The sequence below is a fragment of the Heptranchias perlo genome, unplaced genomic scaffold (assembly GCF_035084215.1).
Source record: "Heptranchias perlo isolate sHepPer1 unplaced genomic scaffold, sHepPer1.hap1 HAP1_SCAFFOLD_70, whole genome shotgun sequence".
Classification (NCBI taxonomy): domain Eukaryota; kingdom Metazoa; phylum Chordata; class Chondrichthyes; order Hexanchiformes; family Hexanchidae; genus Heptranchias; species Heptranchias perlo.
The window spans coordinates 3,180,757-3,197,282 of record NW_027139729.1 but is presented as its reverse complement, the minus strand read 5'-3'; the positions used below and the strand labels follow the sequence as shown (position 1 = coordinate 3,197,282).

At 46.4% G+C, this 16,526-nt stretch overlaps 1 protein-coding gene and 1 non-coding gene across 2 annotated transcripts in view; both read left to right on the top strand.

Annotated features, from left to right (window-relative positions):
• Positions 1–16,526, top strand: part of LOC137318380 (zinc finger protein 850-like) — a 183,829-nt gene that overhangs the window by 53,823 nt on the left and 113,480 nt on the right. Inside the window, exons 2-3 of the mRNA XM_067981267.1 lie at positions 2,286–2,417; positions 2,499–3,161. Coding sequence (XP_067837368.1) covers positions 2,286–2,417; positions 2,499–3,161 — 795 coding nt within the window. The remainder of the gene's footprint in view (positions 1–2,285; positions 2,418–2,498; positions 3,162–16,526) is intronic.
• Positions 624–695, top strand: trnag-ucc (transfer RNA glycine (anticodon UCC)). The gene has a single exon. It is a non-coding gene; the product is annotated as a tRNA-Gly (tRNA).

Here is a 16,526-nt window from a genome sequence, read left to right as displayed (position 1 = left end):
GCCCACAGGGAACTGCAGTCCGGCCCGGGATGAGCGAGGCTTGTCCTTGGACCGAGCTTTACCGCCGGTTTTTCCTCTTCCAGACAATTTCCACAATCTCACAAATACTTTCATGCAGAATAAAGAAATCTCCAGCACTCACCCTTCTTATTCCTTCTGGAGGATTACAGTGGGGCATTTGTGATGGGTCTCTCTCAGAGTGTTTTCACTGCCCGCTCACCCTCACTGATATTCTATCTTTCAACTGCTGTAATGTTGTCCTTTAGCAATATTGCTGCTCCCCCTCCTTTCCCTACTTCTCTGTCCTTTCTAAAGATCTTATAGACTTGAACATTAAGCATCCATTCGTGCCCAGCTGGTAGTCAGGTCTCCGTAATCATTTAATATAATTATTTAACCTCACTGAATGGGTGATGCGGCCGATATCAGGTGAAGGATTACTGGCTGTTGTGTAATTTCCATTGATTGGGAGTTGGCGACATCGACTGGGCGGAGACGGGAACTGCAACAGAGCGAGAAAGGATCCGTCAGAAACCAGTTTCAATGAAGAACAAAATCCAACAGCTTGCAGTGTCTGTTCAGGGTCTGCTGTTTATCAACTATTTTAGTATCATGCATTGTCAGCGATGGTGGTATAGTGGTGAGCATAGCTGCCTTCCAAGCAGTTGACCCGGGTTCGATTCCCGGCCATCGCAATTTAGTGTTCTTATTTGTGTGTTTCCTTCAGAAACTCTTAAGATTGCAATCGAATTTGATGCAGTTCAGTTGGTTATTGTTTCCAAAACATAAACGGGTGTAGTTGCAGCAAAATGTTTTCAATCTTCATTTCTTTTCCCTATCGAAGAAATAGAGGGAAACATGCTGGAAATAGTGAGCTACAAAGGGTCTAATGAGAGTGAGGAAGGCAAATGAAATGTCAGTCTTTATTGCTAGGTTGTTGAAATATAAGAGTAAGGAAGTCTTGCTGCAGTTGTACTATGAGGAGATATTGTGTAAAATTGGCCTATATTCTTTGGAGTTTAGAAGAATGAGACGTGATCTCATTGAAATGTATGACATTCTTAGACGGCTTGACAGGGTCGATGCTGAGAGGCTGATTCCCCTGGCTGGAGAGTCAAGAACTGGAGCTCATCATCACAAGATAAGGGGTCGGCCATTTAGGATCGACATGAGGAAAAATGTCGTCACTCAAAGGGTTGTGAATCTTTGGATTTCTCTACAGAGGACTGTGGATGCTCAATGGTTGAGTATATTCAAAGCTGAGATCGATAGATTTTTGGAATCTAGGAGAATCAAGGCATATGGGGATCGGGCGGGAAAGTGGAGTTGAGGTCGAAGATCTGCCCTGATCTGATTGAGTGGCGGAGCAGGCTCGAGGGGCCGTATGGGCTACTCCTGCTCCTATTTCTTATGTTCTTATCTAGAGAGCCGTATATCCAATTGTGCTGATGACACTAAGCTAGGTGGCACCGTAAATATTATAGATGGGAGCGGAAAGTTGCAAAGGGACATTGATAGATTAAGTGAGTGGGTGAAACTGTGGCAGATGGAGTTCAACGTGGGGAAGTGTGAGGTCAATCGCTTTCGACCATAAAAAGATAGATATATTTTCTAAATGGGAAGAAACGAGGAACTGTGGATGAGCAAAGGGATTTATAAGACCAAGTACAGAATTCACGAAAAGGTGCAAAAATAAGTTAAAATGATAATGGAATTTTGATCTTTATCTCCAGGGATCTGGAATAAAAAGGAGTGGAAGTTCTGTCACAGTTATACAGAACTCTGGTTAGAGCTCATTTAGAGTACTGTGTTCAGTTCTGGGCACCGCACCTCTGGCAGGATAAGAACATCAGAAATATGATCAGGAGTAGGCTTCACGGCCCCTCGAGCCTGCTCCACCATTCCATAGTTCATGGCTGAATTTGTACCTCAACTCCACTTTACCGCCCTATCCCCATATCCCTTCACTGCCTTGCCAAAAAATCTATCAAATTCAATCTTGAATACACTCAACGACTGTGCATCCGCAGCCCTCTGGGGTGGAGAGAACAGCATCAATGAAGATAAACAGAATGCAATGAAATGTGTCATACAGTTACATCTCGCTGCTCTGTCTGCTCATTTTGATCGCTACTTCCCTGCAGAGGGATTTGAAAATTTGATGGAAAAGCGTTGGGTGAAACTTGCTTTTGCTTTCGAAAATCCTGAATCAATAATGAAGACCCACTTGTTCACACTGATAAGATACTTTTTAAATGTTCTGCCTGTGAGAAGAGCTTTAAAAGAAAAAGTGATCTGCTGACACACCAACGCACTCACACTGGGGAGAGGCCGTTCACCTGCTCCCTGTGCGGGAAGGGATTCACTCAGTCATCCAACCTGCTGACACACCAGCGAATTCACACTGGGGAGAGGCCGTTCAACTGCTCCATGTGTGGGAGCGGATTCACTCAATCTTCCCACCTCATTGAACATCACCTTGTTCACACTGATAAGAGACTTTTTAAATGCTCTGTCTGTGAGAAAAGCTTTAAAAGAAAAAGTGATCTGCTGACACACCAACGCACTCACACTGGGGAGAGGCCGTTCACCTGCTCCGTGTGTGGGAAGGGATTCACTCGGTCATCCAGCCGACTGGCACACCAGCGAGTTCACACTGGGGAGAGGCTGTTCACCTGCTCCGTGTGTGGGAAGGGATTCACTCGGTCATCCAGCCTACTGAAACACCAGCGAGTTCACACTGGGGAGAGGCTGTTCACCTGCTCCGTGTGTGGGAAGAGTTTCACTCGATCATCCCACCTGCTGAGACATCAGCAAGTTCACATCGGGGAGAGGCCATTCACCTGCTCCCTGTGCGGGAAGGGATTCGCTCAGTCATCCACCCTGCTGACACACCAGCGAGTTCACACTGGGGAGAGGCCATTTATCTGCTCCGTGTGTGGGAAGGAATTCACTTGTTCATCCGGCCTCATTGAACACCAACTTGTTCACATTGATAAGAGACCCTTTATATGTTCGAACTGTGAGAAGAGCTTTAAAAGAACATGGGATCTGCTGAGACATGAACGTATTCACACTGGGGAGAGGCCGATCACCTGCTCCGTGTGTGGGATGGGATTCACTCAATCATCCCACCTGCTGAGTCACCAGCGAGTTCACATGTGACTGCAGGGGTTGGATTCTGCTGTTATTGCTGATGTTAATCACATCCAGGACTGAACCATGTTCATTCTGACAGTTGGGGTTTGTTTCAGATGTTAATAATCCCTTTAACTGGGCTGGCGTTTAATATTCTGTACAAGTGTCAAATAAATCAGCTTTCTTTTAAACACAGTATTTCTAGTCCTTGATATCTCGATGATAAGAGAAGCAGTTTCAGGACTTATGATGAAGTGAGTGGAATCCATCTTAGAACTGAGTTCTTCCACCTTTTTAAAAGATGGATCTGCAAGATGACTAATTCTGACAGGACAGAAAATTCTATTATATCACACGGTCCACTTCAATCAGCCTGAGCAGATTTCCACCACCCTTATGTGAAAAATAATTTCCTGATTTCACTCCAAGACACCCGAGCTCTAAATTTAAGTTTATGTCCTCTTGTTCTGGATTCACCGACTGGAGAAAATTGTTTCTATTTCTACCCTATCGAATCCCTTTATAATTTTAAATATCTGGATCAGATCACCCCTCAACCTTCTAAACTCAAGGGAATGTAAACCACGTTTATACAAACGGTCCTCATCAATTGAACCCTTCAAGCCCCAGTATCATTCTGGTGAATCTGCACTGTACCCCCTCCAAGGCCAATATATCCAACATGTCCCAGCACTGACTGTGCGCAAAACAGGACTGAGTGTCCCAGCACTGATTGTGTGTATAACAGGACTGAGTGTCCCAGCACTGATTGTGTGTATAACAGGACTGAGTGTCCCAGCACTGACTGTGTGTATAACAGGACTGAGTGTCCCAGCACTGACTGTGTGTATAACAGGACTGAGTGTCCCAGCACTGACTGTGTGTATAACAGGACTGAGTGTTTCAGCACTGACAGTGTGTATAACAGGACTGGGTGTCCAAGCACTGACTGTGTGTATAACAGGACTGAGTGTCCCAGCACTGACTGTGTGTATAACAGGACTGAGTGTTTCAGCACTGACTGTGTGTATAACAGGACTGGGTGTCCAAGCACTGACTGTGTGTACAACAGGACTGAGTGTCCCAGCACTGACTGTGTGTATAACAGGACTGAGTGTTTCAGCACTGACTGTGTGTATAACAGGACTGGGTGTCCAAGCACTGACTGTGTGTATAACAGGACTGAGTGTCCCAGCACTGACTGTGTGTATAACAGCACTTGGTGTCCAAGCACTGAATGTGTGTATAACAGGATTGAATGTCCCAGTGATGACTGTGTGTATAACAGGACTGAGTGTCCCAGCACTGACTGTGTGTATAACAGGACTGAGTGTCCCAGCACTAAATGTGTGCAACATGGAACTGAGTGTCCCAGCACTGACTATGTGTATAACAGCACTGAGTGTCCCAGCATTGGCTGTGTGTATAACAGGACTCAGTGTTCCAGCACTGACTGCATGTATAACAGCACTGAGTGTCCCAGCATTGGCTGTATGTAAAACAGGACTGATTGTCCAAGCACTGATGTATGCATAACAGGACTGAGTGTCCCAGCATTGACTGTGTGTAGAACAGAACTGAGTGTCACAGATTGACAGTGTGTGCAACAGGACTGAGTGTCCCAGCACTGACTGTGTGCATAACAGAACTGAGTGTCCCAGCACTGACTGTGTGTTTCAAAGGACTGAGTGTCCCAGCACTGACTGTGTGTCTAACAGGACTGAGTGTCCCAGCACTGATTGTGTGCATAACAGGATTGAATGTCCCTGTGCTGACTGTGTGTCTAACAGGACTGAGTATCCCAGCACTGACTGTGTGCAACACAAACTGAGTGTCCCAGCACTGACTGTGTGCAACACAGAACTGAGTGTCCCAGCACTGACGGTGCGTATAACAGGACTGAGCGTCCCAGCACTGACTGTGTGTATAACAGGACTGAGTGTCCCAGCACTGACTGTGTGTATAACAGGACTGAGTGTCCCAGCACTGACGGTGTGTATAACAGGACTGAGTGTCCCAGCATTGGCTGTGTGCAACACAGAACTGAGTGTCCCAGCACTGACGGTGTGTATAACAGGACTGAGTGTCCCAGCACTGACGGTGTGTATAACAGGACTGAGTGTCCCAGCACTGACTGTGTGTATAACAGGACTGAGTGTCCCAGCACTGACTGTGTGTATAACAGGACTGAGTGTCCCAGCACTGACTGTGTGTATAACAGGACTGAGTGTCCCAGCACTGACGGTGTGTATAACAGGACTGAGTGTCCCAGCACTGACTGTGTGTATAACAGGACTGAGTGTCCCAGCACTGACGGTGTGTATAACAGGACAGAGTGTCCCTGCATTGACTGTGTGTATAACAGAACTAAGTGTCACAGATTGAAAGTGTGTATAACAGAACTGAGTGTCCCAGCACTGACTGTACGTATAACAGGACTGAGTGTCCCAGCAATGACTGTGTGTATAACAGGACTGAGTGTCCCAGCACTGACTGTGTGTATAACAGGACTGAGTGTCCCAGCACTGACTGTGTGTACAACAGAACTGAGTGTCCCAGCACTGACTGTACGTATAACAGGACTGAGTGTCCCAGCACTGACTGTATGTATAACAGGACTGAGTGTCCCAGCATTCACTGTGTGTATAACAGGACTGAGTGTCCCAGCATTCACTGTGTGCACAACAGGACAGAATGTTCCAGCACTGACTGTCTGTACAACAGAACTAAGTGTCACAGATTGACAGTGTGTACAACAGGACCGAGTGTCCAAGCACTGAATGTGTGCATAACAGGACTGAGTGTCACAGCATTGACTGTGTGTATAACAGAACTGTGTGTCACAGCATTGACTGTGTGCACAACAGGACAGAATTTCCAGCACTGACTGTGTGCATAACAGGACTGAGTGTCCCAGCATTGGCTGCATGTATAACAGGACTGATTGACACAGCACTGATGTATGTGTAACAGGACTGAGTGTCCCAGCATTGACTGTGTGTATAACAGAACTGAGTGTTTCAGCACTGACTCTGTGTATAACAGGACTGAGTGTCACAGCACTGACTGTGTGTATAACAGAACTGAGTGTTTCAGCACTGACTGTGTGTAAAACAGGACTGAGTGTCACAGCATTGACTGTGTGTATAACAGAGCTGAGTGTCCCAGCACTGACTGTTTGTATAACAGGATAGAATTTTCCAGGACTGACGGTGTGCACAACAGAACTAAGTGTCACAGATTGACAGTGTGTACAACAGAACTGAGTGTCCCAGCACTGAATGTGTGCATAACAGGACTGAGTGTCCCGGCAATGAATGTGTGTATAACAGGACTGAGTGTTCCAGCACTGACTGCATGTATAACAGAACTGAGTGTCCCAGCACTGACGGTGTGTCTCACAGGATTCAATGTCCCTGTGCTGACTGTGTGTATAACAGGACTGAGTGACCCAGCTTTGACTGTGTGTATAACAGGATTGATTATCCCAGCACTGACTGTGTGTGCAACAGGAATGAGTGTCCCAGCACTGATTGTGTGTATAACAGGATTGAATGTCCCTGTGCTGACTGTGTGTATAACAGGACTGCGTGTTCCAGCACTGACTGTGTGTATAACAGGACTGAGAGTCCGAGCACTGATTGTGTGTATAACAGGATTGAATGTCCCTTTTCTGACTGTGTGTATGACAGGACTGAGTGTCCCAGCACTGACTGTGTGTATAACAGGACTGAGTGTCCCAGCACTGATGGTGCGTATAACAGGACTGAGTGTCCCAGCACTGACTGTGTGTATAACAGGACTGAGTGTCCCACTATTCACTGTGAGTATAACAGGACTGAGTGTCCCAGCATTGACTGTGTGTATAACAGGACTGAGTGTCATAGCATTGACTGTGTGTATAACAGAACTGAGTGTCACAGCATTGACTGTGTGTACAACAGGACCGAGTGTCCCAGCACTGACTGTGTGTGTAACAGAACTGAGTGTCACAGCATTGACTGTGTGTATAACAGAACTGAGTGTCCCAGATTGAAAGTGTGTACAACAGGACTGAGTGTCCCAGCACTGACTGTGTGTATAACAGGACTGAGTGTCCCAGCACTGACTGTGCGTATAACAGGACTGAGTGTCCCAGCACTGACTGTGTGTATAACAGGACTGAGTGTCCCACCATTCACTGTGAGTATAACAGGACTGAGTGTCCCAGCATTGACTGTGTGTATAACAGGACTGAGTGTCAAAGCATTGACTGTGTGTATAACAGAACTGAGTGTCACAGCATTGACTGTGTGTACAACAGGACCGAGTATCCCAGCACTGACTGTGTGTATAACAGGACTGAGTGTCACAGCATTGACTGTGTGTATAACAGGACTGAGTGTCCCAGCAATGACTGTGTGTATAACAGGACTGAGTGTCACAGCATTGACTGTGTGTATAACAGAACTGAGTGTCCCACCGTTCACTGTGAGTATAACAGGACTGAGTGTCCCAGCATTGACTGTGTGTATAACAGGACTGAGTGTCACAGCATTGACTGTGTGTATAACAGGACTGAGTGTCCCAGCAATGACTGTGTGTATAACAGGACTGAGTGTCACAGCATTGACTGTGTGTATAACAGAACAGAATGTTCCAGCACTGACTGTGTGCATAACAGGACTGAGTGTCCCAGCATTGGCTGTATGTATAACAGGACTGAGTGTCCCAGCATTGGCTGTATGTATAACAGAACTGAGTGTCCCACCGTTCACTGTGAGTATAACAGGACTGAGTGTCCCAGCATTGACTGTGTGTATAACAGGACTGAGTGTCACAGCATTGACTGTGTGTATAACAGGACTGAGTGTCCCAGCAATGACTGTGTGTATAACAGGACTGAGTGTCACAGCATTGACTGTGTGTATAACAGAACAGAATGTTCCAGCACTGACTGTGTGCATAACAGGACTGAGTGTCCCAGCATTGACTGTGTGTATAACAGAACTGAGTGTCCCAGCACTGACTGTGTGTATAACAGAACTGAGAGTTTCAGCACTGACTGTGTGTAAAACAGGACTGTGTGTCCCAGCACTGACGGTGTGTCTAACAGGATTGAATGTCCCTGTGCTGACTGTGTGCATAACAGGACTGAGTGACCCAGCTTTGACTGTGTGTATAACAGGACTGAGTGTCCGAGCACTGATTGTGTGTATAACAGGATTGAATGTCCCTTTTCTGACTGTGCGTATAACAGGACTGAGTGTCCCAGCACTGACTGTGTGTATAACAGGACTGTGTGTCCGAGCACTGACTCTGTGTATAACAGGACTGAGTGTCCCAGCACTGACTGTGTGTATAACAGGACTGGATGTCCCAGCACTGATGTCCGTACAACAGGACTGAGTGTCCCAGCATTGACTGTGTGTATAACAGAACTGAGTGTCCCAGCACTGACTGTGTGTATAACAGGACTGAGTGTCCCGACAATGAGTTTGTGTATAACAGGACTGAGTGTTCCAGCAATGACTGTGTGTGCAACAGAACTGAGTGACCCAGCAATGGTTGTGCGTAGAGTGCACATGGGCTGTGGGCGGAGATATATGGGTTGGGTAGAATCCATGATAGGTTGGAGTGACCTGGGGTTGTTGGTGGAGATTAAATCGGTTTGAGGAGGTTACAGAGATATGGAGAGGGTGAGGACCATAGAGGGATTTGAAAATGAGGACGAGGGTCTTAAAATCGAAGCTTTGTCGGACCGGGTGCCAATGTCGTAACACATGAACAGAAACTTACGGTTCACTGCCCGGCAGACAGGTGGGGAAGACATTGATGTCCGCGGGGGAACAGTCAGGGTCACAGCAGCAGTCGAGTTCGCAGACTCCGCCAGTCATGTCACAGGTACAAATTGGAACGGCTGGAACAAGACACACACAGTGAGATCTTACAACAGAGCACGGACGGTCTCAAAGACCACCTCCCTCCCTTGTCTGAATCCACGATCGCCGTCTTCACCATCTCCCAAAATTAATCTGCAGACTTATCCTCCCACTGCTTTCTACTCACCGAATTACAGCTTCCAGATACCCAGCACAACCCACTTAATAAATGATAGTAATTATGTGGAGAGAATAGAGAAGCTGGGATTACTCTCTTTGGAGCAGAGAAGGTTCAGGGGAGATTTACCAGAATGGTACCGGGGATGAGGGACTTCAGTTACCGGGAGAGACTGGAGAAGCTGGGATTGTTCTCCTTGGAGCAGAGAGGGTTAAGGGGAGATTTAATGGAGGGGTTGAAAATGAGGAGGGGTTTTGATGGAGTCGATGGGGAGAAACTGTTGCCACAGGCGGGAGGGTCGGTAACCAGAGGACACAGATTGAAGGGAATTGGGAAAAGAGCCAGAGGGAGATGAGGAGAATGTTTTTAGGCAGCGAGTTGTTCTGATCTGGAATTCACTGCCTGAAAGGGCGGTGGGAGCAGATTCAATAATAACTTTCAAAAGGGAATCGGGTCAATCCTTGAAGGGGGGAAATTCGCGGGACTGTGGGGAAAGAGCAGGGGGAGTGGGACTAATGGGATCGCTCTTTCACAGGGCCGGCACAGGCGCGATGGGCCGAGCGGCCTCTTTCACAGGGCCGGCACAAGCGCGATGGGCCGAGCGGCCTCTTTCACAGAGCCGGCACAGGCGCGATGGGCCGAGCGGCCTCTCTCTGTGCTGTTTGATTCTCGCTCACTTTTGGGCTCCGACCCACGGCCCGTTTGACGGGGAGGCGGGAGAGTGACTCCCCCCCGAGCCCAGCTCGACACCGGGCGCTGACAGAGTGGAGATTCACGGGGCCCGCAGGAGGCCCCGAGTTACTTCCCCCGTCTCCCCACCCTCCCCTCTCAGGCCACTCCCGGGTGCGGGCCCTCCCTCTGTCGGCCTCGACCCCGCCCACAGCACCGCCCGCCCGCCATCATCTTCCCGGCGCCGGCCTGTTGCTGAGGGAACGCGGCACAGGAACCGCGCGACGCATGTGCGGCATCCCTCTGGACCGAGCGGCACATACGCCTCGTGACGTCAGCGCGCAAAGGTGGGTGACGCTTCAGAGTGTCACGTGGTGGAAGGTGTCAGCCCAGGAGTCGGCCGGAGGAGAGAGCTGTCAATCAAAGGGCCCGGATTCAGCACTCACTGCGCACAGGGTTTGGAGAATTTGTTTAAAATGCAAAATGTGCAAGAATGAAAGAAAATTAGAAATGTACCAAAAAGGGAAAAAAAACTGCAAATACAATAATCTGAATTTAAAACAGAAATGTCTAAACTCACATAAGGCTGATGGTCTGGGTCCTCCCGCCACTATTAGTCTTATCGACCTGGGGTATAGGATGAGCAGAATGCTTGAATGTACCTTTTTTAAATGCAGATGTATGGAATGCACCAGCGAGGGAGGCTGTGGGGCCTGATTGTATCAGCAATTTCCAGAGAGTTGGCGAAGTACCTGATAGTGGTACCTTGGGATACGACAGCCTCGAAATTTAAAATTATTTTGGTAAATGTGCACTCGCTTTTTGTGATTGGTGTACCTGGACACTTAAACCCCTTTGCTCCTCTACAGTCCCTAGTTTCTCACCATTAAGAAAATTCTCCTATTTCTCACTTGGTGTCAAGTGAATGGACAGAAGGCCGGTGTTTATGCTCTGCATGAGCCTCCTGTCACCCTTCTTCATCTAACCCTAACAGCATATCTTTCTCTTCCTTGGGATACGACAGTCTCGAAATTGGGATCTTCAATGTTGTTTTTGATACATGTGCACTAGATTTCCAAACTTCGCCATTAAAAGTAATGGACTTTTATTGTTTGGTGTACCTTGACACCAAAGCCCCTTTGCTCCTCGACAGTCCCAATAGATGCTCTTTGTATTACTCCCCGCATCTTTACAGTCTGGCAGTGTTTACTCTCTTCACTGTCCAATAACAACAGAGACGGCGAGACTGGAACTTTTTTTTGTATTTCAAAATATAGTTTATTTCATAAAATTTATGGATGCACACAGTTCAATGTAAATATCACAGTTACAATTCAAAATAATCAATAAAGATTGTGCACACGACGATTCCATTTTTACAATTCAACACAGTATATATTTTCTCGGACATGATGTACAATACAAGGTGAAATAGCCTTACACAGTGGCCTTTCCCCATAGAGCCTTTGCCTGGGCCGCACCTCGCTTCAGTGTGTCCCACTGCTGTCGGGGGTGCACCCCTCTTCTACTCCATTGTATAGGGATCCTGTCTCTCTGGAGGGGGGTTATCACCTTTTGCCCGAATACATGTATCCATTCGCCCACATTCATGTTAGTGTTTGGCAAACACTGTCTGATGTCTTTCACACACCTGTAGAAGCTTGGGGTCAGAGACGTAGGGGGTAATTTCACCTTCACTGCTTGGGCGGTAAACTGACGGAGCAGAAATTAAAATCGGGCCGGTTCTTTCAGCGGGGGGGGGGAGGTGATCCGCTCCACCAGTTCAGCCCCCCGCGATGGTGAAAATTTCCCTCCACGTGTTGTGAACCGGTGCAGTTTGAAACAATGAACCAGCTTGTGGTCTTCGAAGATTGATACTAGGGCGGAGGTCAGGAAAGGTGTGGCCGATTTTAACTATCCCCGCCTGGCGGAAATGGGGTGGTAGAGGCGAGTAAATGGTGTCAGGTCACTTACCGCCCCTTTAACGTTGGAGTTCCTGCCTCCACCATCCTGGGTCGGGTCCTGAGAAGAGCGGCCGGAGCAACACCCACCTGTTTCCGGGTCAGACCACGTGTAATATGTAAATCAGAGTATTATGACGTATCTGGGACAGTATTTAAATTTGGTGACGAATGGGAGGAGGAGCCGCCCTATCGATGGGCATTGAGTGATCCAGAACACTGAGAAGTTTATTTTTAACTTATATTTTTTGGAGTAAGGATGAGCAGGAGAGCTTTCCCTTGGCCTGCTGAGGCCGTGAGAAATCTCCCGGCCCCTGATCGTCTCAGAAATGTATCAGGAGGTTTCCTCATATATCCGTGTAACCAGGCCCAGCCTCATGTCCCATTAAACTCCCTGCACTGAGTCAACATTGCTGAACAGCAGCTCAGAGAGGAAACGATCTCCGGAACTCCCCACTGGAGTTTGAAATTACATTAATATTTTACCAGTTAGTAACGGTCCGGGTGTTGGTCCATTATTATTCTGTTCTGGTCAAAACAAATCTCCCAATGAACAGGACGCTGTCTGACCCTGACAGCTCACCCTCAGTCCATCCCACCGGGCAGTGTGTGTGATGGGAAATAATCAGCAACCGAAAAGGAGCATTTTTGATTTTACACGTTTCAGGCTGAAACATTTAATATTGAAATCATGTTATTTCCAGATTATTAACAGCAAACCTTTTCACGTTAAAATCAACTTGTATCATTTCACAAACACCGCATTTGTCGTGCAAAATATAATTCCTGTCTGGCATTTCCAAATATTTTTAACGTATTGGATTGGTATCAGTTAAGTTATCGAACACATTGATCTCAATGGATAGTAAAATCAGGTGCGGTGAAGAACGGAAGCCCGATCCGCTACCGCCCGTCTTTTGCCACCGCCAAACGTGAATATCTACTCTCATTGACTTTTTATTTGATTTTCGATGAAAATTCTCAGACGTTTCTATGATTTAACTAATGTAACAATTAGATTCAGTGGGTATTTCAGCCCGTTCTTCAGCTCTTCCCTAAATTTAGTATGGGTCACAGCATAAATACACGTGTTGGTGCAAGAACTGAGAATTTGAAGCATTTGTCCGGCTGTCACAATGCCACTGGCCATATAGTACTGGGCGTTTGCTGTATGCAGAGAGATAACATAAAAAACGAATGTGCTCCATAACAATATAAAACTGCCTGATATACTGAAGAGTAAAATGATGGATTTCCTTCGGTTCTCCATCTCTGGATCCTTGTGATTCTCTCCATTGCTGCGGCCCCGGAGTCCACTGCGGACTCTACTGGTCGCTAAAATGTGTCTGGCAGTGAGAACATTGAACAGCATAATCAGAATGCATGGGAGACACGGCATTAACACAAGATTAAACAAGTCAAACGCTGCCCATGCGGGTGACGTGAAGAATGTAGGTTTGAAGACACAACCCCGGGGTACATTGTCCATTATATATTCCGGGTCAATTACAAAGTACCAGGGAATGTTTAGTAAACAGCTCAGCGCACTCACCACCCCGATAACAACAGCCGCCGTTTTCTCTGTGCAATATTTTATTTTCAGCTTCTGACAACAAATGGCCACAAATCGATCACAGGTGAAAACCACTGTGAACCAGACAGAGGCATCTGTGACTGCTAATCTCAGTATTTCAATGAGACGGCACACGGGGGTAATGTTCAAGAATGAAACTGGGAAATAAATAACAACAATGCGCGACATTATGACATCAGTGATAACGACCAGGAGATCGGCCGCCGCCATTCCCACCAGGTAGCGAGTGATACATTTGGAGAGACCGCACTTCCCTCGGGACAGGATCACAATCGCCACCAAGTTCACTGTAATAAAGGGAAAGGAAGCAGAGAAATTACTGACCAGCCTGGAGACAAAGCAGCTTTTTGACAGGATCTGGGGGGACATTTCCAGCTTTGTCGCTGCATCAAACGCTGGAATCTGATTCACTGACCTGGGCCGCGCTTTCGGGCAGAAAAACGTATTTGAAGACAATTATCAAGAATGACTTGGCAAATTGACACAGAAAGTGAATAAATTGAGCACCGGATCCACTGAAAGGCCCGAGAGAGGGGGCAGTGCCAGTAGGGAAGGGAGAAGGGGTTTTACGGACCGGGAATCCAACTGGTTAAATCCGGATTTTGGGCTCAAGGTGGACGGGAACGTGAGCGGGCTGGGGGGTGGGGGACAGCGGGAGGTGCTGCTGGTTTGTTGCTCTGGGTTAAGAGAGCCAACTGGGGCCGGCCCAAAAGCGGAAAGATGGAGATCCGCGGTGGTGTGTTTGAGGCTTCGGATCGGATTGGAAGAGGCAGCTGGAGGTCGAGCGAGTGAGTGAGATTGGGAGTGAGACAAGGAAAAAGACATGCAGGAGCTGGAGTGGAGCCAGGAGCAGATGGTTTAGGAAAGTGTATAAACAGAAGCAACGGATGAGGAGACGGAGGATTCAATGCAGTGGGAGGAGAGGCTGGGATTCACAGGGAGAGACTGCAGCAGAGTGTTCGAAGAAATCTAATCGATTGGTCCGAGTAATACAACACAATTAATGAATTCAACCCGTAATTTCTGTGGTTATTGGTGTCAGGGAGCAGCTTGTTAGTTACACAATATATTCAATAAATTTACTTTGCACAGTCCCCCTACCGTAACGACCCTCGCTCACTTTCCCGTCCATCTGCATCCCAATGCCTTTTTCCTGCATCATCCCCATATCCCGTGATGCCTTTAATATACAGAAATCAATCGATCTCTGCTTTGAATGTATCAATGACTGAAACTCCACAGCCCTCTGGGGTAGAGAATTCCAAAGATTCACCACTCTTTGATTGAAGAAACTTCTCCTCATCTTGATTTTAAATGACCTACCCCTTATTCTGAAACTGTGATCCTGCCTCTAGACTCCCCAACCAGGGGAAACATCCTCCTTGCATCTACCCTGTCGAGCCCTGTAATTAAAATGCATTCATTAGCCTCGTTCTTTATTGAATTAAGCTGACACATAGCTTCTGGAATACAATATCCTAACAATTCAATGCGATCAAGGAATCACTGATCCTTTTTCTTTAAATACATTTCAATTATGTTTATGTATTCAGCCGGTAAACAAGTAAAAGGAACATTCACATAAACAGACTGAGGATCTGTTTGTGATAAACACACCCGGAGAGAGTACAATAAAACTCTCACAAACTGACAACATCCTAATAACGCCTTCAAGTCACATTTCCTCTTCATAATTGTATTCCAAGTTTCAGCAATTCATCCCGCTTTCTCCCTCCATCTCTCTTTCTCTCCTTCTCTCTCATTCTGCTTATGTGTCTCTCTATCTCTCTCTCCCCCATTCTCTCTCTCTCTCTGTCTTTCTCTTTCTCTCGTTCCTTCTGCTCCTCTCTCGCGTTTTTCTTCTCAGTTGCGTTCTCTATCGCTCCTCTCTAACTCTCCGCACTCTCTCTGCACTCTTTTTCAATGCCCCTTTTCACATCCGAGTAAATCCTAACATCCTGCGCCTGTTTTCTCTTCACCAGCCCCGTGTTCCAAAGATCCTATTCTTAGTGTCAGTTTGTTGAATAGTGGAGCCTCTGTGAACAGTTTAATGTTTCTACAGATCTTCCAAGTCTCCAGCTGTTCACCTACACTGTTCACTTCATCTACAATTCATGGAATAAACAGAATCGAATGCCTCTCCCAGACACACCTCACAATGATTGAAATTCCTTCTCCTGTAATTACAAAGTACAGCGTTAGATGGCGGCATTGTTCAATTAACAAAACGCCAACATCACCGCTGCTGCTAAAAATCTACAGATAAATAGAAGGGCTCATGATTCCAACAGAAAAAGTGCAAACTGATACAACATAAATACAAAACATTGCATTTTACAGTGAATTCATCCACAGTCAAGCAGAGAAGGAGATATGAAAGAATCAGCAGCAAACGCTGTTCAGTAACCAGACTTCTGGAGCTGCGTCAGATACACACATAATGAAATATCTCATAACAGTGATAACCAATAAACACAATGAAATGCCACTTAAACTAAACCATGTGATTGAAGAGGGCGGACATTGCGCTGCCTCCTTGGAACAATGAGACCGTGAGCTGTCTCATTATCAATCACTGAAAACACATTTATAGAAACATTTTCCAGGACAGGTTATTTCAACAACATGAAAATGTTAACCAATTCTGATGGTCTGATACCAGCTCTTAGCCCAGACAACTGATTCCAATACATTCAATACAGAGAATAATCCAGTAACAAAGCCAGGGTTGGATAAACAACGTTCACTACAGAAAAAATGCAATTGCTACAGGGCCGACCATTTGGAATGATAGATCATTATTCCACGATAAATTCAGTGCACAGAATAATCCAGTAACAATGCCAGGGTTGGATATGTAATGATCATAATAGATATAATGCAGCTCCTTCAAGACCGAACTTTTTGAATTTAAGTACATACCATTATTCAACACTATATTCAGTACAGAGAACAATCCAGTAACAGTGCCAGGGTTGGATATACAATGTTCATTACAGATATAATGCAGCTCCTACAAGACTGAAAGAGCAGAGACTTTAAACATTCAATCATTCAACTGATATAAGAGGTGACTGCGCAAAACGTGGTGGGAGAAAAAATAATTAGCCAAGTACAGCAGCACA